General features: G+C 49.9%; 1 protein-coding gene across 2 annotated transcripts; it reads right to left on the bottom strand.

Annotated features, from left to right (window-relative positions):
• Nucleotides 1–917: 917 nt before the first annotated feature.
• CDKN1A (cyclin dependent kinase inhibitor 1A) lies at nt 918–17,951 on the bottom strand. Of its 2 annotated transcripts, XM_019986122.2 has the most exons (4): nt 17,794–17,951; nt 15,790–15,915; nt 4,200–4,646; nt 918–2,727 (listed from the first exon to the last, which is right to left on the bottom strand). In XM_019986122.2, the coding sequence occupies exons 1-4, from the start codon at nt 17,819–17,821 to the stop codon at nt 2,678–2,680; spliced, it is 651 nt and encodes a 216-aa protein (XP_019841681.2). In that variant the 5' UTR covers nt 17,822–17,951; the 3' UTR covers nt 918–2,677. The 2 variants fall into 2 exon arrangements, with proteins under 2 accessions (XP_019841681.2, XP_019841682.2); XM_019986123.2 differs by lacking the exons at nt 15,790–15,915; nt 17,794–17,951 and adding an exon at nt 9,105–9,256.
• Nucleotides 17,952–25,472: the final 7,521 nt, after the last annotated feature.

Here is a 25,472-nt window from a genome sequence, read left to right as displayed (position 1 = left end):
TGTTATGAATAATGCTGCTATGAAAATATCTTTTGGCACAAATGTGTGTTTATTTCTCTTGAGAACAAGCCCAAGAATGGAATACCTAGTCATTGTTCCTCCTCTAGGCTCGAGGGGAGGCATCTTTAGAAGATATTGCCAAAGAGTTATTCCAAAGGAGATGAAATAGTTCACACTTCCACCAGGAGGTGTGAGTTCCAGTTGCTCTGTATCCTCACCAACACTTTGCACTATCAGTTTTTTCATGTTAGTCATTCTGGTAATGTGTGCTGCTGCTGCTGCTGCTAAGTCGCTTCAGTAGTGTCTGACTCTGTGTGACCCCATAGACGGCAGCCCACCAGGCTCCACCACCCCTGGGATTCTCCAGGCAAGAACACTGGATCGGGTTGCCATTTCCTTCTCCAATGCACGAAAGTGGAAAGTGAAAGTGAAGTCTCTTAGTCATGTCCGACTCTTAGCGACCCCATGGATTGCAGCCCACCAGGCTCCTCCGTCCATGGGCTTTTCCAGGCAAGAGTACTGGGGTGGGGTGCCATTGCCTTCTCCACTGGTAGATGTGTACTGGTATCTTATTGTGATTTTGCATTTTTTTTTTGTAATTTGCATTTTTATATCTTTTATATCTTATAATTTGCATTTTATATCTTTTTGTAATTTGCACTTTTTCTGATGAGTCACAATATATTCTTTACTTTTAAAAAACCACAGACAAGAACCCAAAATGCTGACAGTGGTGATCTGTAGATGTGTGATGACTTATCGTTTTGTTATTGTCTGCTTTTTGTTCTATGGTCTTGGTCTTTCTTTTGCTAAACTGTTTTTTTGTTTTTGTTTTTTTTGAAGTGCTTATGTAATTAAAAAAACCTCCACCTACTTGCTCTTATAAATAGTAAAGTATATCAACCACAACACTAATATTACAAGTAAAGTCATCAGGAATATTTATTGAGCACCTGCTGTATACTCAGCACTGTGGGTGGGGCTTTGAAGCGTACAGAGCAGTACAGGACTTATTCCCTGCCCTTGAGAGGCTTCCAGTCTAGGTGGAGACAGAAAAAACTGGACATATGGGAGCCAGGAGAAAATAGTCCAGGCCAGGATGCTACAGGAGCTGGAAGGTGTCTGGGGTCAGACCCACCAAGTGGTTCAGCGCCAGGAAAGACAACGACTCACATCTCCCAGACCCATATTTGCCCACTTAGCATATCCTACCCACAGCCTCTGCTCCCGCCATCTGACTCCTTCAGCTGTTATTCAAAGTGCAATGAAATGGGGGAAGGGGTGGGGCAAATGGAAAAAGTCCTTGGACGAGTTCCAGGGGCTGGTGTCACACTGTCCCTCCTGGAAAAATCTGCTCCTCACCCACCTACCCCTAACACAGAGATCCCATTCAAGGAGGCCTGCCCGACCACCCAGGACCCCCACCCCAAGAGCTAAGAGGAGGGGGCAGTCGCTGCTTGAGGTAGAACTGGGGAACCCTACGCCTAGCATGTCCCTCCCCCTTCCAGTCCACTGAGTTGGGGGTTAGGGCACCCCCCAGAGCTGCCACCCAGGGCTGAGAAGATACTAAGGGGAAAGGGCATGGAGGAAGGGGGAGGAGCAGAGAGGGACTGAGAGCCTGGCTGGGAAACAGGGGCCTCTGGGGCTCCTGGAAAAATGCAGGGCACAGGGAAGCCAAACACTGAGACTGGCTCCCCTGAGGATGGGGGTCAGAGGGGAGTGGGGAGGCAGGGGTGGTTTGCTACGGGCCCCTACCTTCCCCATGCCTTCACAGGACAGAGGTGGGAATCAAGGGCCAGGAGGGTGTCCAATCCCCCAGCCCCATTTCCAGGCTGTGCCCACTTCAGGGTCACCCTGCCCAACCTTAGAGGGGGCAAGGGGAACCCAAAGTTTTGATGACGCCTCCAACTCTGTTGGGCCCCCTTCAAAGTGCTATCTATTTACTTCTCAGATTGTAAGGAATTCAGGTCTGAGAATGCAGGAAAGAGGGGGCAGGACTTCGTAACACCCAGCAGATGGCAGCGGGGGAGGGAGCCAGGCCCCTCCAGAGAGTGCCACTCAGAGAATGGGGGTCACGCCAGCCTCAGAGAAGCGAGGATGAGGAAAGCAAAGGATGCTGCTGCTGTTGCTGCTAAGTCGCTTCAGTCGTGTCCGACTCCATGCGACCCCATGCAGCCCACCAGGCTCCCCCATCCCTGGGATTCTCCAGGCAAGAACACTGGAGTGGGTTGCCATTTCCTTCTCCAATGCAGGAAAGTGAAAAGTGAAAGTGAAGTTGCTCAGTCGTGTCCGGCTCTTAGCGATCCCATGGACTGCAGCCCACCAGGCTCCTCTGCCCATGGGATTTTCCAGGCAAGAGTACTGGAGTACAGGTTGCCATTGCCTTCTCTGAGCAAAGGATGAAGAGGGTTTAAATAACGGTTCATATAATAAAAATACCTAGCAATCTAATAAGCCTATTTTTTCTGCTAATTTTTGTCTTTTTTAAATAATTCTAATGCCAGAGGCTGGGGGTGTGGGAAGGGTGGCAGCAAGCAGGGTATGTACAAGAGGAGGCGTTTAAATTAAAACACAAATAATAATTAAGACGCACAAACTGAAGGCCCAAGGCAAAAGGTACAGAAGAGGCCCGCAGTGGCCCCCTTGTTCCCACGAGGACGTGCTTCCAGCAGTGGGGTTAGGGCTTCCTCTTGGAGCAGATCAGCCTGCGTTTGGAGTGGTAGAAATCTGGGGAGAGAGAACAGACGTCAGCCAGGCCAGGAGGAAGAGGGCCCAGCAGAGCCACCCGCCCAGTGCAAACTGCAGAGGGACCAGGGACCCCTCCCCAGGGCCAGAGAGACACACTGCCCAGAACTCTGGAAACTTCTAGCCCATCTCCCTGAGGGCTACATACAGACAGAACATCTCCCCACGCTTCACAGAGGTGATCAATAACAAACTTTACATCCATGGGCCTGCTTTAAGCCAAGCTGCCCAAATGCAGTGGCTGCTAACCCTAGGTGGCTGTTTAAATTAACTAACATTAAACTAAAAGAAAAATTTAACTAAAAGTTCCTCATGGCAAGCACTCAGCAGTGCTATGTGACCAGCGGTACTAGGCATCTGCTGCTTTGCAGAGCCTGATCTATCAGAGAGCACTGCTTTGGAGATCCCATTATTTGATTCAGGAAAAGTGTTCCGCATGATGTCTGAGCCATACAAAGGTTAGTTATTATTATTATTATTATTGTTAGTTTTGACCCAGCTGCAAATGTGCTGCAGGATTCTTGGCTGCACTGCTCCAAGCTTCCATTTCCTCACCTATAAAATGAGGATAACACTGGTACGGTGCTCGGAGGATTGAATGAGATGTTTCCGGAAAGACCTTGGTTGGGTCTTCCCTGGTGGTCCAGTGGCTAAGACTCCTTGCTCTCAACGGAGGTGGCCTGGGTTCTATCCCTGCTCAGGGAATTAAGATCCCACAAGCCGTACAGCCAAAATAATAACAGTAATACATTTGTAAAGTTAAAAATAAAAAGACGTTGGCCGGAGGCCTGGCATCGTTAGTGTTCAACTGCCAGCCTCACTTATTCCATTTTCCTCAAGCACCTTCTGTGTGTCACACACCATCCAAGGTGCTGAGGATTCAGTTATGAACAAGAGAGATACAGATTTCTTTCTTGTAAAGATAGGATCCTATTTGGGGAGATGGACTATATCCAAATACGTAAGTAGCTGTTGATAGTTTAAAAAGTGCCAAAAAGAGAAAAATAGGCTGAGAAGTGCAGGTGAAGGTGTGTACGTATGAAGGGGAAGGCGAGTTAAGTTTGCATAAGGCAGCCAGGAAATTATCATTCTTTTACTCTCCACGGCAAATTCAGCGTGGGACCTTAGGCAAATCATTCTACCTCTCAGAGTCCTGTTCCTTTGCCTGTAAAAGGATGCCAAGAATGTCCTATGATATTAGATCACTATAAGGACTAAAATAAATCTAGACACTTATCAAAGAGCCTGGCACATAGTCAATGTTCCAAATAAATGTCACCTAATTGGTCTTGGTAGTAGACTTGCTGTGTGACCTCAGGCAAGCCACTTCCCCTCTCTGGGCCTGTTTCTCCCCTCTCAGATCGATGAGTAAGCTGGGCCAGATAGGTCACCCCTTGCAGTGAGTTCTGGGAGTCCTAATCCCTTGCCGCCTCCTCCTCTGCTCCCGTCCTCACCTGTCATGCTGGTCTGCCGCCGTTTCCGGCCCTGGGAGGGGCCAGGCCCACCGGGGGTCCCCTCGGGCCACTCGGGGGAGCGAGTCACGAGGGTGCAGGACAGCGACAGGTCCAAGTGGTCCTCCTGAGACGTGCCCTGCAGCAGGGCGGATGAGGGGCTCGGCTGCTTGCCCCCTCCCAGGTCGTCTCGGGGCCCCACGGGCAGGTAGAGCTTGGGCAGGCCGAGGCCCCTCACACGCTCCCAGGCGAAGTCCCCCTCCAGCGGCGTCTCGGTGACAAAGTCGAAGTTCCACCGCTCTCGGGCCTCCTGCACGCAGCTGGCCATGAGGGCGTCGCAGTCCTGGCGCAGCTGCTCGCTGTCCACTGGACCAAAGAGGCAGCGGCAGGCCTTGCTGCTGCGGGGGATTTGATGCGCGTCCCTGGACAGCTCAGACATGGCACCTGTGGCTGGAACACAAGAAAGACCCGGGGCACATAAGTGAGACGCTCGGGAAGTCGGATGCTCCTCTCCCGGCCACGCCACTGCATAACCTCAGGCGCAGTCTCCTTACTAGAAAGGGAGGTGAGAGGGGCTCTCCGGTTCCTCCCACAGGCTCTCCCAACCTCCACCCACAGAGAGGGTGTGAGGGGCAGAGTCAGTCAGGCTGACACCCCCAGGTCACTGCGGGAGTGGGCAGCTGAAGGGCAAGTTTATGTCAACAAAGGCAAGTTTATTGCAATAGCAGGGATCAGGGTCCTGTTTACCACTGGGTGTTATCAGCTAAAATCAATTTGTTTTTCCCCCTGAGGTGTCCCTCATGGGTGTGAATGCCCCCAGGGATGTGTGAATTGTCAGTCCAGCAGTTTCCTAACTCCAGGCCCGGCTGGCCAGGGAGGTCAATTCCCAAGTAAATGGATGCCTCCTCTCAAATCCCTCCGTCTAGATGCTCATGTGGACTAATCCTGCTCAGTTACTTAAAACTACTCTGGATTTTAGGGTTAAAAAGCACCTGGGTTCTAGTCCTCGCTCTGCCACTTCCTACCTCAACTTTCAAAGAGTCACTTCAAGTCCCCTGGCCTCAGTTTCCTCATCTGTAAAATGGGACTGCATACATGTCTAAAGAGCAGGGCTATAGATGCAGGCTCAAGGAAACGATTGGCAGGCCCCACCAGGCGAGGCAGTTGAACGGCTGTATCTTGGTGGTTAAAGGTGAGGGCTCTGGAACCAGGCCACTTGGGTTGGAATCCAGGTTCTGCTGGGCGACCTTCGACAAGTGGCTTAACTTCTCTGGGTTCTGTTTTCCTCCTCTATAAGATGGAGATGTCCATGTGTAGAGTTGTCTCTTATGTATGCTGGACAACGGTGTTTGCTATGACTAGTGCGTTCCCTTGACAAAACTCCATTAGCCTTTACCCTGCTTCACTTTGTACTCCAAGGCCAAACTTGCCTGTAACTCCAGGTACCTCCTGACTTCCTACTTTTACATTCCAATCGCCTATGATGAAAGGGACATCTATTTTTGGTGTCAGTTCTAGAAGGAGATAACAATAGCGAATGTCTCAGAGGCCAGATGTGAGGATTCGCTAAGCGGTTGTAGATAACGCCCTCTGAGCAGTACCAAGTACAGAGAAAGTGTTTGGAGAATGTTATTTCTCTCTGCCTTTAGTTCTGGCTGACTCCTCCCCATCACTCCACCTGGGCCACCACCTTTTTCAGACAGCAGCTGACAGGTGTTGTGGGCTGAGGGCCTTTCCCAAGGATGTCATCAGGCAGGCAGCCTGCGGGTAAGGAGGAGCTAGGCAGGGCAGGGCAGAGCAATGATTTCTCCCAGGCTGAGCCACATCCTGCCAGGCACATCAGGTGACCCGAAGTCTAGACAACCTGGAAGCCCCTGCCCCATTCTGCCTGCATCCAAGGAACCCGTTTTGCAGGCAAAGAAAATTAAAGGCACCGGTCTACCTGGTTCCTCTCCTCCCACTTTAGGAGAGGGAAAACTGAAGGTGAGCTTGCCCAGGAGGGGGTGCTGGCACCTCCCTGCCCGGCTCTGGCTTGACTCCAGGGCTGAGCGCCTGCATGACTTTAACAGGGACTGGGTTTTCCTGGGGACAAGTCCTGATTTGCAGGCTCTGAGGGTGAAAGCCCTGCTGAGTGTCCTCCTGGGGCAGGAAGCCCCGGACCCACACCACATCTACCTGTCCCCACTCCACCTCTCACAGTGAGTGAAGCCCACAACTCCAAGTCTCAACACACAGGGGAGGGGAAGGCACTAGACAACCTCTGACCAAGTTTAAAGGGCAAGAGTTTTAAGACTTGCTCTGAACCCACACAGTGAAAAAGATCAATAGTGTCTACTCAAGCTGCCACATAGAGAGGGGTTAAATAGCACAGTGGACAAAGCCCACAAATAACCTTTGCTCACTCTCTTCAGGGGTAAGCATTGAGATTTATTTAGGTATTTTATGTGCCAAGGGCTGTTGTAAAAAAGTTTATGGATATTAATTTTTGGAAGAAATGGGTATATCAGCTCTTTTTACAGAAGAGGTAACCAAGGCTCAGAGAAATTAAGTAAGTTTCCCAAGGTCTCACAGCTCACCAGTGGCACAGCCAGGATTTGAACCCAGCCCTGAACACCCTGTGTTCTGCGTTCTGGTGTTGAACCCTACTCCCTCTCTAATTTTGAGGTTTCCTCACCAGAGAGACCCATCAAAACCACTTGAGGAGCTTTTTCAAAATGTAGATTTGACAGGCCCCTTTTTCCCCAGACAATTAAATTCAAGGGCTTGACAGTTCTCCAGATGGGCATGCTTGGGATGCCAGCCAAGACGGAACACACAGAATGGCTCGAACAGACACTACGGATCTCAGGTCTCCATTGGCAAGAGGAGGAACCCTGCTAGGGTTTTATCATGCCTTGGACTTCAACCATATTTTCATTCCCAAATAATCAGTAAGCACTCAGTAAACACTGCAGATCCAATGGGGGCACTACTTTTAAGAGAGGAGTGGGCAAAGACTCAGCATCAGTACTAGAGTAGATTACATTGGGAAGCAAAGGCCAGTGAAGCCTCATTCCGCGGGAAGGCGGATTAGCTATTAGCGATGTGGCCAGAAGAGGGCGCCGGTCTCCAGGAAATCACGCGCGGAGGGGGAGCTGCGTGGGCAGAGCCTGGGAGGCCGGCAGCAAGCTGTGATGAGTCAGTTTCCTGCAAAGCGCTCCCCGCCCGCCAAAACTTCGCTTCCACTCCCGCTGCACGTCACCCTGGGGTGGGGAGGGGGAGTGGGAGGGGGCTTGGGGGCCGCGAACACGTCACGCTGAGCTAGTCAGGCTTCCGAAACGCCCGCCACTATTGGGAAACAGCGCGCTCTCGCGCCGCCTCTTGTGAAACACACGCGCGCACGCCCGTACACACACACACACACACACAGCACGCACGCACAGGCGCGCCGAGATCTGGTCCCTCCACCTTATCTCCACGCCCAAAGCAAGGGATGAGTCAGATCCCTGAAAAATAAAAATAGACGGGAGCAACGAAAACAAAACCGCTCTTAAGTCCTCCCCGAAACGCAACGTGGAGGAAGGGGAAGGAGGGAGGGAGCTGCCCGGGCGCCCTAAAGCACCAAACCCATTTCTAGGATTCTTGTCCCTACGGGGAGAGCGCAAGTGTCCCCCGAGGGCCCCAGACAAGGCGGACGCACTACAGTCCGCGCTGGGCGGTGGCGTCCGAAGAGCGAATCGCCCTGCTCTGCTCAGCCCTGTCGTCCTTGGAGAGGGAATTCCGGACTGGGTTGGGGCCGCCTGGAGCGCCCGAAAGCAGGTGACGGAGGCCCAGAGCACAGACGCACCCCGAAGCCCCATCCCTCACAACACAGGACCTCTCCTTCCCTCCCCCGACCGCCCCCGTTGGGGGCTGGGTGCCCCCACCGCGCCGCAGAGCAGAGCTCGGCTCCGGACCCCGACTCCGTCCGGCCGACTCAAGGGCAGGCTGGGCCGGGGTTCTCCCGGCAGCAGTGAGAGAGAGGTAGGTCCGGCTTCGGGGCTTCCCTAACTGACAGGCTGGCGCAAGCCCACCCTGCGCCCGGCCGCGGCTTCGGGTCCCAGAGGGCGCGCCTCGGGGCAGGGACCGGACACCCGGTCTTGGACCTCCCGGTGTCCGGTTTCCCTGGGAACACTCTGTGCCAGCCAAATAGGTCACTGTGCTGATGGTGGCGGCGCGGGGGGACAGAGACCGTGGAGAAGTAGGGAAGGGACTTCTGGCGGAGCCACAGTCTCCCAGCCCTGGCGGAGTTCTGATGTCACCCGACTCGTTCCCCGGGGTCTTCTTGTCACCGTGAGTCACCTCCCAGATTACTCTTAAGGAACGTATCCCGACACGTTCCCAGGGGCCCAGGACACAGCCGGAGCTGACCTCAGCAGCACCGGGGACTCCGACCTCGGTTCTGGGCCGGGACGACACCGATCGGATCTGAGAACCGCCCAGGAATGGATCCCAGATGAACCTGTTCGGCTTGGCTTTCCCCGCCCCTCCCGGAGCCCTGCGCGTACCGGGCTTCCTCTCCACGGAGCGAGCGCGCCGAGCCTGGAGCCCCGGGTGCACCCTCGGCGGGTCCACGCCTTCCCTCGCCCCGGCGGAGTTTCCAGGGGAGGGATCGCAGAGGGGAGATCCCTGGTACTTGGGCGCCTTCTCCGCTCCCGGAGCCTCCGACGCATCCCGGGCCCTGTCCCCGCACGCGCACTCGCAGCCCCTGGTGTGCCCCAAACTGAGACCCGCGCGCAGGGCCCCGCGCGCCATTCACCTGTGAACACAGGACACACGCGCCCCCACGGACACACACCCCCGAGGGGCACGGACAAACACGCGGACTCGCTCGGCTCGGCTCGGGAGCCTCAGCTCGGGATCCTCGCTGGCCCGCCCCGGTTCCCTCACCTCTTCTGGGGGTCTCGGGACGTCTCCGTGAATCTGCGCGCGGCGCCGGGTCTCCCAACCACGGTCTCCAGCCGCTGCTCACACCTCAGCTGGCGCCGCCGGGCGCCGGGCGCCGGGCTTATAAAGAGGCGGGAGGCGGGACCGGCCGCTCCACCCACAGCGGCGCTTCTGCTCCGGCGGCTCCCTGGTGACTCCGCTGCCAACCTCACAGGCTGCAAGGGCGCGCTTCCCTCCTTCCCACTCTCCGCGCCTGGGTTTGTGCACTTGACATATTTCCGCACTAACTGAGTCCCAGTTCTGTTTGTTTTTTTCCCCCAGTGCGGAGGGTGGGGGTGGGGAGGGCGAGTTGGACCTCCCAGCAACGCGACGGCGGCGCTATTGGGACCGGACGGACTAGCCCCCTCTCTGACCCACCACCGACTGACTCTGGGCAAGGATTTACCCCGAGCACCTGAATAAACCACGAGGAGTGACATTAATAAAGAAAAAAAATCCTTTTTTAAAAAAGAACACTTCACTTTGCAATTCCCAGAAAAGCCCCACTCTACCACCATGGGTCCCTCACTACACCACCTCTCCCCATCACCTGAGGCACCCAGAGACCCCAACAAAGCATTTTTGGAGGCCATAACGGATTCAATTCCCTTTGTTTCACAGAAGAGGGTTCAATTCCCCGTATTTCTCAGAAGAGGAAACCGACCGAAGCCCACAGAACTAAAGGGGTGAGAAGTTATTTGTCAAATGCTCCAGGGAAGGACGGAATTGGGGACACTGATAAGCAAGGGCTAACCTGGTCTCCAGGGGAAATGGGACACTGAGCTAAGCTTCCCACCCCCTCCTCCTCACCGCCTGTATCTCACCTTAGCAGAAGAAATTGCCGTGGATTTGCGGGCTGGGAAGGGGAGGATTGGGTGGGTGAGTCATCTCCTGGGTAATCCCCACCCACCACATACACTGCTGGAAAGGGAGGCTCAGAGGCCTGACTCAGGGGATACAGCAAATCAATGGTGATGGTTAGAACACAGACCTTTTGCTTCTCATCCAGAGCTCTCTGCTTATTGCCCTCTCTGTTTCAGCAGCTTTAGAATGCAAGATATGCCCAGCACCCATCATTTCCAGGCAATACACTGAGGTGACATGGATGAAAGCAATTCTCGAAAGGCCAACCAGTGCTTCCAACAGATGCAAAAGCAAGTGAGGTGCCCTGCTGCTCCCCATCCCCACTTGTACCCCACCTTGGCTTCCTTCCTTCATCTGAAACATTTTCGATTTCTGCTTGTAAAAAAATTGCAGAGAACAGAGTGTTAATCTGAACAGAAATCAACTAAAATATAGAATGCAGGCTGGAAGCAGCTACAATTACTGACCTCTAGGGCTGTTCGGCGTCTGGAAATCTCTGCCCAGACATGCCCAGTCTTCTTCCCCCAAAGCAGCTGACCTCAGGGAGGACAGGCCTGCTTCTCCTCTACTGCTGGGACAGGAGCCCGGGGAGGGGTGGGAGGACCCTTTACCAGATCCCCTTGCCTGCCTGATATTGGAGTCAGGCCAGAATTGTAGGTGGACTTTGGAAGAACCTCACACAGGCCAAGACCCCAGGACCAACGCTCTCCTCTCCCAGTTCCACCCTCCCTACCTCCAACACACCCGTGCCCACACCACCCAAAGGCTGGGTGTCAAATGTCCAGCACAGGACGGGCACATCCTCCTACTGTCTCGAATCCCCTTGGCTTTCAGACATCGTAAATAGACTTGACATTGTCTATCTGTTTACTTTGGGGAAAAAAAATTTAATGACGGCTTGTATTGAATTAGTTTTATGGCCCTGAGCTTCACAATGAAATAATTCTTTTTGTTGTTTTTTGGGGAAGTGATTTTTTTTTTTTAATAATTTTTAACTCACCACCACCACAACAGAACTCAACAAATATTTATTAAGCACCTACTGGTGTCTAGTACTGTTCAGCACTTAAAAAAAAAGTTTCCAAGCATTCACTTGAATGTGTAGCCAGGTTTGCTCTTAAGAGAGGGCTTCTGCCCTAAAGAGGCAAAGAAGCAGGTTGATAAAAGCCACACTCAAGATCCAAGTCCCAAAATACACACACACACATACACACACAGAGAGGCATGCAGGTACACAACAGATCCCAGACCAGTCCCAAGGGGTCTGAGGCAAATCACATATTCTGTTCAGAGAAATGCAGACCAAGGTCTCTCCGGGGTCTTTGGGGGTCTCCTCTTGTCTAAAACCCCACTCTTGTCTAAAAGCAGGCAGTCCCAAGGACAAAACAGCCACCATCTTCTTCTATGCCAGGGCTCAACATGTTAGGACATGTTCCCAAAGGCATGAATGCTAGTCGGGCCTGCAGCCTGATGCCAGGTCTGCTCCTAAGGAAGCAGGAGGCTTAGGGATGTAAAGAGGTTGAGCCTGAGGAACGAGAGGACCCAGATTAGTCTCATCCAGGAGGGAAGTGATGATGGAAAGGAAAGTTAGAAAAGCCCTAGCCCGAAGAAGGAGGATGTGAGGAAAACTCAATGGTGGCCACAGGAGCTACCCAGGAAGGGAGGGGAAGTGCTAGGAACAATGTCACTATTTCTCAGAAAAGGCCTGGGGAGTCCCTAACAGGGGCAGAGAGCTTTCAGAGGAATTCACCTCCACACAGGCTCCCAAGAAGTGAGACCCCAGAGAAGAGGCAGAACAGAGACATTATTATATTATTGAGCAGAAGTCCCACTTGCTTTTTTTTTTGAAGAATAAGATTGGGAACTCCTCCCACCCCACCTCCTGACCTTCCAGGGGCTTTACCCAGCCAGTACAAAGATCAGGACTGAACATACGGTGAGGCAGAGGAATTTGTGACAGAATTCATGCCACACAAATACTTCCAGCTTCCCTAAGCTAAAGATTTCATCTTATCTAAGTCTGAAATTTCACCATTAGAAATTCATTTCTTTGGCATTAAGTTCTGCTCTTCATTAAATAAAATCATATAAGCAAAATGCTTAGCATAGTGCCTGGCACATAGAAATCAGTGGGGATATTGAATGTGCAGGTCCTGCGTAGGGTTCTGGGTAGCATAGCACAGTATGAATGAGTTGATCAGATCATTTAGGGACTAGAAGGTGGTGAGGAAATGCTGTGAACACAGGCCACCTAAGGAATGAAGGGCTATCTGTGCCTTTGTATATATTGTTCACTCTTCCCAGAATGAGTGTCCCTGACCAATATACCCCACCTCCACTTCCTTCTCCACCTATTGAACTCCTATTGATCCTTCATGACCCAACCTACATGACCCAACCTACATGACTGCCTGGGGTAAGACTTTCTTTCTCTGGCTCCCAAAGTTCCTGGTAAGCAGTCTACTCCACTGTGCTTTGCTGGTTTTTCTGGTTCATGTGCCTACTGCATCCTCTGAGCTGGGAATCCAGAGGGGATGAGCCTATATTTTATTCATCTTTGTACCCTCAAGGCCTAGCAGCCTCAACCACAGCTCAGTGAATATTTATGGAAGAGCTATTTTTGGCCTGCACTCTGAGGTTATGCTTCAGTGCCGCTGCTTCTGAGCCCTCTCTTTTATTTCATTCATCTATTTACTCATTTATTCATTAAAAATAGTATAATCAATACTCACTGCTCAACCCATGGATTAGAGTATTACAAATAATTGCTATTAATACCTTCCTGTGACTTCCTCTATGCTGACTCCTCCGCCCACCCCAAAGTAAACGCTATCTTGAATTTTATGTTGAACTGTCCTTTGTTTTCAATAGTTTTATTACACGTGACTGGAATAGTAATGCTCTTCCATTTATCTATGGGAAACTTGTAATTTAGGCAGGTAATGTGATTAGTTCTAGCCAATGAGATGTGAACCTAAGTGACATGTGTATCTTTAGAGCTGAGGTCAAGTGAAATTCTCCAGCCTTTCTGTCCTCCATGGCTGTGGCAAAAGTGAGGCCTCATGTCCCAGATGGTGCCATCTCAGTGTGGTAGATCCTCTATCAGCCTAAGTTCCTAACTGGCTGGCTGTGTGGGGCCAAGCACTCCACCAGCTTGTATAAGATATGTTTGTGACTGGACTTCCCTGGTGGTCTGGTGATTAAGAATCCACCTTGCCATGCAAGGGATGTGGGTTGATCCCTGGTCAGGGAACTAAGATCCCACACGCCATGGAACAACTAAGCCCGTGCACCACCACTAGGGAGTGTGTGCACCGTAACAAGAGAGCCCATGTGACACAGTGAAGATTCTGGGTGCAGCAACTAAGACCCAGCGCAGCCAAATAATATATATTTTTAAGATACGTATGTGAGGAAGAAATAATCCACTGTTACATGAAATCACTGAAATGCGAAGCTTATTTGCTCCTGCAGCATAACTTACCTACGATTTATCCATATGGCTATGGGTGGTTGTGCTTGTGCAAGTTTGTGGCACACAAAGTACAGCTCTGGTTATTCACACTCTTTTGCAATTGAATCTGACTTTATGACTCTTTCAACCCATAGAATGGGTTATTCTGTGCCTATTCTAGGCCTAAGCCTCAAAAAGATCCAGCAACTTCTGCTTTTGCATTCTTGGGGATATTGAGACTCCACCTGAGAAGTCTGATTACTTTGAGACCACCAGGCTAAGAGAAGTCACGTGGAGGCCACATGCAATATAAGAAGGCTACTTCCACACACACAATAGCTCCAGCTGATCTCCTAGCTGACAGCCAGCATCCAGTCCAACCACATGAGTGGACCATCTTAAAAGCTGATCTTGGGACTTCCCTGGTAGCTCAGTGGTAAAGAATCCGCCTGCCAATTTCAGGGACATGGGTTCAATCCCTGATCCAGGAAGATCCCACATAACACAGAGCAACTAAGCTTGTACATCTGTGCTCCAGAGCCTGGGAGCTGCAGCTACTGAGCCAATGTGTCACAACCACTTAACCCAGCAAGCCCTAGAGCCTGTGTTCTGCAACAAGAGGAGCCACTGCAGTGAGAAGCCCATGCACCGCAATGAAGAGCCTCTGATCATTGCACCTACAGAAAAACCCACACAGTAACAAAGACCCAGTACAGCCAAAATGAGTATTAATTAAAACACTGATTGTTCCCCCTCAGTTAATCCTCCCCAGTTGAAGTCACATGGAGTAGAGACAAGCCATCCTCAATAAGCCCCTGCCTAAATGGTAGACTAGTGAGCAAATCAATGATTATGGTTGCCCCATGTTTTAACATGGCCTGTTATGCAGCAATATGTTATTAAACAGGGCTCAATCATTTTCACTGTTATTTCACATCCAGTGATCCCCATGTCCTGTCAGTGGGCACTTTGGTTATTTCCAATTTTGTGTTATTATGCATAGGGCTGCTATAATTATTCCTATCCATGTCTTTGGGCCACATGTGCAAGTTATTCTTGGATATACACCCAGGAGTAGAATTGCCCCCACAATCTTCCTGTCAGGAGATAAAATGATTAATGAAGCACCTGTGTTTGGCGTTTGGACCTGTCTGTATCTTTTAAGATTCCTGGAAAAAGTCTAAAGCACTGAACACATGTTTGGGATTATCACTGCTTGCATTTTTGTAGAAGAATAAAAAAGGAATCCAAAGGAATGAAGCACTAATGGTGGAATGTCAGATATCGGACACCTGTCAATAAACATTTGGTGGCAAGAGGAACTACCCATAGACACTGAGTTCAATCCTTGGAGGTAGCGTTCAAAGCCATTAGGACGTCCCTCTTCCAGATCCTTTAGCCCAGAATAACTTTCTGAATGATCCCCCAAACGTAGGAATCGGGCATTCTTTCGTATTTTCTTTCCTAACAAATTATTTTTAAGCCCCTCCAAGAAAAAGCCCCAGCACACGTCAAAGTTCTGAGGATCTTGGGTTTGGGTCCTCCAACTGCATAGTCAGATCCATTATCTGACCCCTCACCATCCCCACCTTCCCCCACTTTCCATCCAGGATATGTGCTTTAGACTCATGTTACAGATGGGGAAATGGAGGGCCCAAGAGTGCTGGCTTGGCTGAGATGACACAGGCGGAGATTCCAGGCAGACCCAGGGCTCTGGTTGTGGGCCCTCCCTCTCTGCTCCCCCCTCCTATCAGCTGTCTGTCCTTATCTTTGCTCCCCTAGGATGGCGCTGAGTGTCGCACATAGTCAAAATGCTACTAGGGCCACTGTGGAATGTAACAGCTGCAAACCCAATCCCCATATGCTGGTGGCCCCAAGTTCAGAGCTAAGGGGAGATGATGCCTCCCTCTCCCCACCCTCAGTGGTTTTTAACAACCCTGCACCTGCTCTGAGGGATGATTACCAAAGTCTCCTTTTGGGTACAAGCAAGTGGCTCAGTGCAGGGCTGAGAAGGAAAAGTGGGAGTGTGTGTTAGGATGACACTGTACTCTGCTGTGCTTAGTTGCTCAATCGTGTCTGACTCTGCGACCCCATGGACTGTAGCCCGCCAGGCTCCTCTGTCCATGGGACTCTCCAGGCAAAATACTGGAGTAGGTTGCCATGCCCTTCTCCAGGGGATCTTCCTGACCCAGGAATCGAACTGGGGTCTCCTGTTTTGCAGGCGGATTCTTTACCAGCTGAGCTACCAGGGAAGCCCAGGGTGACACTAGCCATTGTAATAAACGAACTCTCAAATTCCAGTGACAACCCGATAGTTTATGTCTCACTCACATAATGAATACAGTTGTTCTGGTTGGCAAGTAGCTGACCTCCAGGTGTGACGATGATTCAGGGACTCAGGCCCTTTCCATCCTGCAGCTCCACTATGCCCAAGGGCATCAGGACCTCTGCTTCCAGCTGGAGGAAGAAAGAACACGAAGAAGGTATACGCCTTTCTTCACACCTGGTTCAAAAGTAACACGCATCATTTCCTACCCCCAGTGCACTGGTAAGAACTTGTCACGTGGTCCCACTTAGATGCAAGGGTCTGTATAGTCCCTGGCTAGGGGCACAGATCTATGATGATCTGCTAGCCGTCTCTGCCACAGCGAAGGAGCAAGGCAGATCAGAACCCCTTCTTCCTCTTCCCACTCCCTTCTCGCAAGAGAGTTTTTTCCTGCTGAGTTTCTGGACCTGACCACAAGGAGAACAGGAACACCTCTGAGCTGCATGACCTTGGACCTCAAATCTTCATCTATAAAACGTGTACTGTTTAAATTTTTTTATTTTTTAATTTGGCCTTGCCACGAGGCACATGGGATCTCAGTTCCCCAACCAGGAATCAAATGCCTGGCATTTCAATGCTTCTGCATTGGAAGCACAGCATCTCAACCACTGGACCTTCAGGGAAGTTCAAAAATGGGTACTTTCATATCCATGATGGTACAACCTTTGTGAGAGGTTGAAAGAAAGCGGGGTGGGGGGGCAGTAGACATGAGGCTCCTCATTTCCCAGAGGAAGAAATCAAGACACAAAGAGACAGTGTGACTTGTATAAAGTCACACAGCAGGACCCAATTTCCCCCTTCTGGTACACAAGTTTGGTTTGTTTTGTTTTGACTAGACAACATCAAAGTCTGCTGAGAAATCACTGGATCGAAATGCAGGAAAATTCCCTACTCAGCAAATCCATCTGAAAATCTCCAGGGGACCTAGGAGGATTACTGAGAAAAAGCCTTTTACTGCCTGAAATGTAGGTAGTTTTAAAAAAATATTTATTTATTTGGCTGCATCAGGTCTTGGTTGCGGCTCATGGGAACTATCCTGCAGCACAAAGCCTTCCCTGACTGAGGTGCACAGGCTTAGTTGCTCTGTGGCATGTGGGATCTCGGCTCCCCAAGCAGGGATCGAACCAGCATCCCCTGCATTGGGAGGCAAATTCTTAACTGCTGGACCACCAGGGAAGTCCCTGCAGATAGTCCTTGATAGGGACCCAGCCTGGACCTGGTAGGGGAGAGGGGGCCTGCTGTGGTAAGACTTAAGGGAAGGTCCACTCCTCCTTTATCACTTTGCAGTAGCCGAACTCCATCTTTCAGACCATCCGCCCTCCAGCTCAGGGATTCTCAACATAGGGAATGGGAGAGGGGAACCCCCTTTTGAAAAATGTTCACATCCTACAAGTACACTGAATCTCTCTGGAAGAAGACACAAGAAACGATGAGAGTGGCTGCCTCTGGGGACAGAGGCAGGTTTGCTGTGTCACCTACCTCCATGGGCACCATTAGCACCATCTGAGTCTGTGTGGACAGCGCCCCCTGGAGTTGTGCTGTGTACAACCCTGAATGCAAAATAGGCTTATTCCTCATAATATATTCTTAATAGCTAACTCTATTTAAAATAATAATTAAACACAATTAAGAACCTATTTCCAGGACTTCCCTGGTGGTCCAGTGGTTAAGAATCAACCTTCAAAAGCTGGGGCTGAAGGTTCCGATCTCTGGTAAGGAACTAAGATCCCACTTACCTAAGCCTGTACCGCAACAAAGATCCCACATGCGGAAACCAAGACCTCCTTGCAGCCAAAAATAAATAAGTAAATATTCTTTTAAAAACTTATTTCCGATTTCTGGCCCCCTTTCTGAACCTACTGAATTAAAATTGTGTGAGGGTCAACCAGCTACACAAGGATACAGGGGTTTGAAAAACCTCCCCAGTAACTGAAACCTCCCAGCCCTCCAGCCTCACAGCTTTGGGAACCCTGATTTAGTCTACCCGAGCACAAGGGCCCCTTTCTTACCTCTAGAAGTTCTCAGCAGAACTTCCATCTCAGTTGAGAATCAGAGAACTGGGAATAGTGTCTGTCACTAAGTAGGGGTGGGGGGAAAGGCTGAAGGGGCAGGCGGGGTGAGCGCACAAGGCCTAGTGAGCAGGCCAGCTTTGCCCCCCAGGCAGTCGGGTGCCCCAGACGCCTGCAGCTCCGAACCACTCCGGCTATTCCCGCCCCACCCCCACCCCAGTGTATGGCATCAGCATCTTTGGCCGGCACAGCCCCGGCTCGGCCTTGCCCGGGCTTGCCTTTTGTTGCATCATCCTCTGGCCTTGCCGGCTGCCAGGGGAGCAAGCCGCCCACTCACCGCTGGATAAAACCAGCTAATTATATCACCGGGAGACCCAAGGAGGGAGCACGTGGGTATTTTCAGCTGACCCAGCCTGTTTCTACTTGCTTTGCATGATTGTTCTTCTTCTTTCAAAATAATAATAACAACTACCAACCAGGAAAAAAAAAAAAAAAATCGCCTGGGGCTGTGGAGCGTGCTCCTGAAGCTAGAGCAAGGGTCCACCTGCTGCTCCAGGAGACACCTTCTCAGCCCTCGGCTCAGAAAAGGACAATCAAGTCTCTTGATTCTCAAATCAGGGCTCAACAGACAAACAGCTCTGAGAACAGGATACACTGGAATCAGCAGAATCAGGAAGACAAATATTTCTCTGACAGCATCAATAACATCCTGAACTTCCCTGGTGGCTCAGATGGTAAAGAATAACAGCAGCATAGTAATTTATCTTCTCAAATTTTAAAAAAATTCTATCTGTAGTTTAGTCAAAAGTAGAGGGTTTTGTTTTCCCATGCATTCCTTTATTTATTTTCTGAGGAGTTAGTACAGTCCAAAGATACAAAATGATACTCAGTGAAAATTCCCTCCTAACCCTGCCCTCCAGCCATCCATTTCCTTCCAGAGGTTGCGGCTGGTCGTTTGTATCTCCTTCCAGGGACAGTCTATGAACATCCTGGACTTCCCTGGTGGCTCAGGTAGTAAAGAATCTGCTCGCAATGCAGAAGACCCAGGTTCGATCCCTGGGTCAGGAAGATCCCCTGGAGAAGGGCATGGCTACCCACTCCAGTATTCTTGTCTGGAGTCCATGAACAGAGGAGCCTGGTGGGCTGCAGTCCTGCTGCTGCTGCTGCTAAGTCGCTTCAGTCGTGTCCAACTCTGTGCGACCCCGTAGACGGCAGCCCACCAGGCTCCCCCGTCCCTGGGATTCTCCAGGCAAGAACACTGGAGTGGGTTGCCATTTCCTTCTCCAATGCATGAAAGTGAAAAGTGAAAGTGAAGTCTCTCAGTCGTGTCCGACTCTTCGCAACCCCATGGACTGCAGCCCACCAGGCTCCTCCGCCCATGGGATTTTCCAGGCAAGAGTGCTGGAGTGGGGTGCCATCGCCTTCTCCAGGGCTGCAGTCCAGGGGGTGGCAAAGAGTCCGATACCACTGAGTGACACACTTTCACTTTCATGAACATCCAGGTCCACAGTCTTTCATCCAAAACATTTGGGAACAAATGGGTTTCAAGATGCAGAACTTATAGGATTTTAGGCAAGTAATGAGGTACGCGTACCATGTATTTTGTGACACTTTCCCTCCATTTGAGGGTCTGTCTAGGCTCTGTATAGGATGATCCTTTGTCCCAGTTTTAACACTGTAAGTTCCACGTCCAAGGAATCCCTCAGTCACAGGCAAGCATGATGATGGGTTGGTTACCTTAGGTCTGAGGTATAACATATTCACACTAACCTGGATAAATAACAGCTACAAATGGCTCACATTCTTTCAGCTCTGGTTTTGCTACCAATACATTTGCCACAAACTGAAGGAAAAATTGCAGCCATGAAATTAAAAGACGCTTACTCCTTGGAAGGAAAGTTATGACCAACCTAGATGGCATATTCAAAAGCAGAGACATTACTTTGCCAACAAAGGTCCGTCTAGTCAAGGCTATGGTTTTTCCTGTGGTCATGTATGGATGTGACAATTGGACTGTGAAGAAAGCTAAGCGCCGAAGAATTGATGCTTTTGAACTGTGGTGTTGGAGAAGACTCTTAAGAGTCCCTTGGACTGCAAGTAGATCCAACCAGTCCATTCTGAAGGAGATCAGCCCTGGGTGTTCTTTGGAAGGAATAATGCTAAAGCGGAAACTCCAGTACTTTGGCCACCTGATGCAAAGAGTTGACTCATTGGAAAAGACTCTGATGCTGGGAGGGATTGGGGGCAGGGGAGGAGAAGGGGACGACAGAGGATGAGATGGCTGGATGGCATCACCAACTCAATGGACGTGAGTTTGAGTGAACTCCGGGAGTTGGTGATGGACAGGGAGGCCTGGTGTGCTGTGATTCATGGGGTCGCAAAGAGTCGGACACAACTGAACAGACTGAACTGAACTGAACTGAACTGAAGGAAAAAACCCTTGGTTTTCTGAGTTTTTTGAATTTTGAAATTGTGGATGAGGGGTTGTGAACCTGTCAGCAAATATGCATATATTCTTTTCATCCACCAGAATGGAAACACAGTGTTGGACTCACTGCTTTTTTTTTTTTTGGTGTTTATCTTAGTGCTGTCCCACACCAGTGCAGAAAATACCTCCTGTTCCTTTGTACTGCTGTATAATACTCCATCGCATGGAGGAACATTTAAGCTGTTTCTGCCCAGTCTTTGGCTGTCATAAACACACATAGTTTTAGGTGTAGCTAACTACATGGAGGGGGTTGGGGGCAGAGGAGGAGTCAGATCTTCATTCCTACTGCTGATTTGTGACTGCGGGGTTAAGCCCAAGCCTGCTCAGAAGTTGAGAGAGAGACACCAAAACCTGCTGAGGTCTCCCAGATCTCTTGTACCTGTCCAACCACATGCGTCATGGAAAGTCATTCACATTAAGAATGGTTTTCCAAGCAAGAAAACAACTTATATTCAGACCTACTGTCTTAGGGTTCTCCAAAGAAACAGAACCAATTGCTCATTCTCTCTCTCTTTCTATATGCTCACAGTCACAGAAGAGATAAAGCTGGGGTACATAAAACAACCCCAGAGAGTATGAAGTGTCTTGTGTGGGATAAATTGGGAGTTCTGAGCACCACCTGAAAAAGTCCCCTCAAATATAGTCCAGAAGGGGCTTCCCTGGTGGCTTAGCAGTAAAGAATAGCCTGCCAATGCTGTGAACATGGGTTCCATCCCTGGTCCTGGAAGATCCCACATGCCTCAGGAAAACAGCCCGTTCACCACAACTGCTGAGTCTGTATTCTAGAGCCCACGAGCTGCGACTACTAAAGGCCACACGCCTAGAGCCCATGCTCCGCAACAAGAGAAACCACAGCAGTGAGAAGACCACGCATGACAGCAGAGAGTAGCCCCCACACTCTGCAACTGGAGATGGGCCACACATAGCAGCAAAGACCCTGTGAGGCCATCAATCAATCAAATATATACATATGTATATAATATGTTATAATATATATATTTATAATCCAGAAGGCCAGAGAGACACTGGGAGTTCCTGCCAAACATCGAGACAAGCAGGCTTCCTCTCTGGTCAATTTCACTTGTTTTTAAATAAAAACCCAAATTTTTTTAATAAAATTGGTCAGCACAGCAGTATTAATAAAGCCTAAATGTAAGAACACAAGCTCTCAATAAAGAATTCAGGTACATTAGGGCTCCTTTCTCCCTGACCTGTGACCATTCATCAATTTCACCCTGGTTAAGTCTCCAAATTTAAAACATTTCCCAACTAGACCTGTCATCCTGTTTCTAAACTGCCAACCACCGTGGGATCTCAGAGGCTTCTTGTTCCACAAAGATTCAAAAGGTCTTCCAACTTCTCCTGTCTGCCAAGGGCTTTGCTTCACCCCAGGACGGAGCCATTTTTCTTGAGACTAAAACAGTACAAGACTACATTCATTCATTCATTCATGATATTACCAGCCCAAATGATGATGTGTAGAGGTTATGGCTGCAAGAGGGGACATAAAATACTGTGCACCAATAATAAAGGAAAACAGGCTTACATGGGTGAAAATGCTACCCAAGTGAGTCTCTGTGACCAGACCCAGTTAAAGAAAGGGGCCAGCTTTCAGCAGATGGGAACTTGAAAGTCTGAATGAGGAACCCCCTTCCTAAAACCAAGGGAGGGTTCAGGTGGGGCTTAAGTTTATGCAATGATAGAAGTCTTTTATAATAATAAAAAAAAACAGTCACAGCTATAAATATAGTACTGCCAGGGCCCTTCCCATGCAAATAAAAGTCGTGGAAATCTGCCTGCATTAGCTTACCATAAACCCACGCTCCGTGTGGCTAAACAAGGATCAGGGAGGAGGTGGCGTATGGGCAAGGAGTGGCACCTGGGGCCACAGTTTAAATCGTAAAGGACCAGAATGACCTGGGCTGGAGGATAATGTGGGAGAGGCAAGAGAGAATGGATAGGGCCATCCTGCTGCACCCAGAGCAGCTTGTCTCATGCACCCTGGACCCCTCCCCATGCTGGCTCTACACAGGGTACTCTAACGGATGGTGCCCCAATCCCTGCCTCCCCCAATAGTAATAATATGATAATAATAGTAATAGTAATAATTAGTATTACAGAGGCTCACACTTACTGAGCACTTTCTATGTGCCACATGTTATTCTCAGGACTTTGTCCATAGTCACTTGGTAAGTTTTCGTAACAACTCTATTAATGAGACACCACTCTTTTGATTCCCATTTTAAAGATTGGGAAACTGAAGTAGAGACAGGGATTAACTCATTTGCTCAAGACAGACAGGGACAGAACAAGGATTTGAATCCAGACAGGCTGGCTCCAGAGGGAAAGCTCTTAACCACTAATAACAATAACAGTTAACACTTAGGTCCTGATTATCCTGTGTCAGCTGCTCTTCTAAGTGATCACATGTATCAGCTCAATTAATCCTTACAGGTACTACTACTAGCCCCATTTTACAGATGAGGCAACCAAAACACAGAAAGGTCAAGCTGTTTGCCCAGGTCACACAGCGGGGAAGCTGCATAAGAGGGACGTGAACCCAGGCAGTCAGGCTCCAGGGACCACATTCTTGTGCCCTGAACTGTACCCTTGTGCCATGACTGGATTTAAGGGTAATCTGAGAGCAGTGGCCATGGCTTACATTTCTCTGCATCAAGTGTGGTGCAACACTGTGGAATCTAATAAGCACTCAACAAATAGTCAATGAGTTTTTCTGTAAAATAACCTTTCCTGAATATACAAAAGTCGTATTTCAAGTCTATTGTAGAAAATCTGAAAAATACAGAAAGGCTCCAAGAAGAAATGCAAGTCATCCTCATGCAACAGAGACAACCACAGTTCACATTTTGGTGTCTTTCCAGCCAGTGTTACAAAATAGGGATCCCACTCTATGCCCTGTTTTGTAACCTCCTTTTTTTCTCACTTATCAATACATCACAATCATTTTCCCACGTCTTTACATTTTCTTCTGCAGCTTCCACAGAGCAATCATTTGTGAATGCTCAAGTGACTTGTTCAGGGCACTGCCAGCAATGAACCAGAATGTCACCCACAAACAGCCCCTTCCCCAGGGGGCTCCTCGTAAACAGTCCTCTCCACCAACCTCTCTATCCCCTACATATGCCCACCTTATACACTCGACCCTCTCCTACTTCCTGGCATCTCTAGAAATCCCTTTGCCTTTCTTCTTAGACTCAGGGTCTCTTACTCAGTTCCTGCCAAGGGTGTGTCCCCATTCAACACCCCTTACCTCTGTTTTCCTGTTTTCTCCTCTCCAAGTCACCGTCACCCTTCTCATACCCTCCCTCAGCCACGATCAAACTTTTGCTACCCTGTGCCCCATTCCCACAGAACTTGCTAGAGACATCCAGTTCCATCAACAAGCAGGCATTAGGCAATGTCTGTTGCAATGTACTGAGTGACACAGGAGACGATGCCAGCGAAGATGCTAGAGGCTGCAGCGTGGGAGTCCCTCGCAGGCATTGTGAGCAGGAGTCATCAAGATACAATGCCTTTACCTAAAAAGGGGTGGGGGGGAGGGTCTCTCCTGGTGTGTGATTTCCAGCCACCAGACCGGGACTGTGAAAGATAGTTTGAGGCAAGGATCTCTTTTGATGTACTTTAAACCCCAACAGGGAGGTGGAGGCCTAATCCACCCTGAGGGTGGGGCGGCCTGGGCACTTTGCCCTAATAGGATGGAATGAAAGACTTTTGAAAGTGGTGGCTCAAGACAGGTGGCTTCTTGATTCTAGCCGCTGTGTCTCAGGATTGGGGGGGGGGGGTGCGGGGAGCGGGGGGACTGTGCAGACAGCTGGCAGGAGCGGGAAGCCTGAGTGGGATGCCCAGGAGGACAGGACTTCTTTCAAACTTGCTCTGCCTGACCTGTGCCATGTGACCGCAACAGGTGCCTGTGCTTTTTGGCATCTTGGCACAATAGCACCTACCTTACCTACCTCACAGTTTTGTGTAAGGATCAAAAGAGGTAAGCTCAGTAAAGTGTTTTGCCAAGGGTAAAACCCCCAAGTTAGGTGTGCTTAGGACTCTCTGCCTCTTTCCTTTTTTTGGAAGGTTCTGATAGCAACTTTGTTTTTAGGATATTTCCTCCTTAGCTGCATTCCTTTTGTAGACGAGGGACAGTAGTGGCTGCAAACAGGAACCACTCCCGAGCCTCTTTAGATCTGGGCCACTTTGGCCCCTTATCTCTTTGACCCCGAAGCAGCCTGATTTTATCACTGGTACTAATTGAAGGTCCAAGCCTGATTCATTTGAACAGTGTGTGGGGTGACTACTATCACGGATTCCCCGCTCCTCCCTCCCCCCACACCCCACCCCCATTCGAGGCATTTCCTGGGACTTAGGACTTTCCGTGTTAAAATCAGACCAATCCCAAGCACAGGGAGACGGCTGGGCACCACAGGTGGACCGGGGGTTGGGCACGTCTGGGGTGGGGTGTATACCTGTCCAGCCTGCTGAGGTGTGGATACGTGTGATTATTCACGTTTGATTCACGTGTGATTATGCACAAACATGTAGCGTGGATCTGTTGGTACCTTGGCGTTTTGTGTGTTGAGTAAATGATGCTGAGTGTGTAATCATGGGATGTGTGCGTGTCTGTAAGATGCATGAATTATGCGCAGGGCTTCTATAGTATGTCGTATTTAACATGGTGTGGGTAATATTAGCACGTGTGTGACAAATGCGTTTGGTTTTTTTTTTCAGCCAGGGTTTAAGTGTATATTTTGTGTCTGGTGTAGTGTGCAAGGTATGCGTGTTATTTGGATTGTGGGGTATGTGTGTGTGTGTGTGTGTGTGTGTGTGTGTGTGTGTGTGAAATTGAACTCCACGTGGGGTTGAGAACGACTCAAAACAGTGTTTGCAGTCTTCACATGTGGAGGTGGTGCACTGTGTGTGTGTCGTGCGTGCTGTGCTTAGTGTTCCACGGGATGCATACAAGTCTTTCGCAAGCAGAATGAAGGCTGGGTGAACCCTGGCAGGTCTGCACCCGGTGTAGGGGTTCAGACATGCAGTTCCTGTGTAGATGAATTGCATGTGCTCTGCGCATGCTCCGAGAAGCCGCGCTCTCTTCCACGTATGGCGGTGTGATTCCTGTGTGGACAGAAGCCAGAGGGTGTTGTGTGCGGAGGTGTATCAGTGGCGGCTGTGCAGTGTC

This window comes from Bos indicus, chromosome 23, assembly GCF_029378745.1.
Source record: "Bos indicus isolate NIAB-ARS_2022 breed Sahiwal x Tharparkar chromosome 23, NIAB-ARS_B.indTharparkar_mat_pri_1.0, whole genome shotgun sequence".
NCBI lineage: Eukaryota > Metazoa > Chordata > Mammalia > Artiodactyla > Bovidae > Bos > Bos indicus.
The sequence above is the reverse complement of the archived record's forward strand: the minus strand, read 5'-3'. Positions and strand labels throughout refer to the sequence as shown.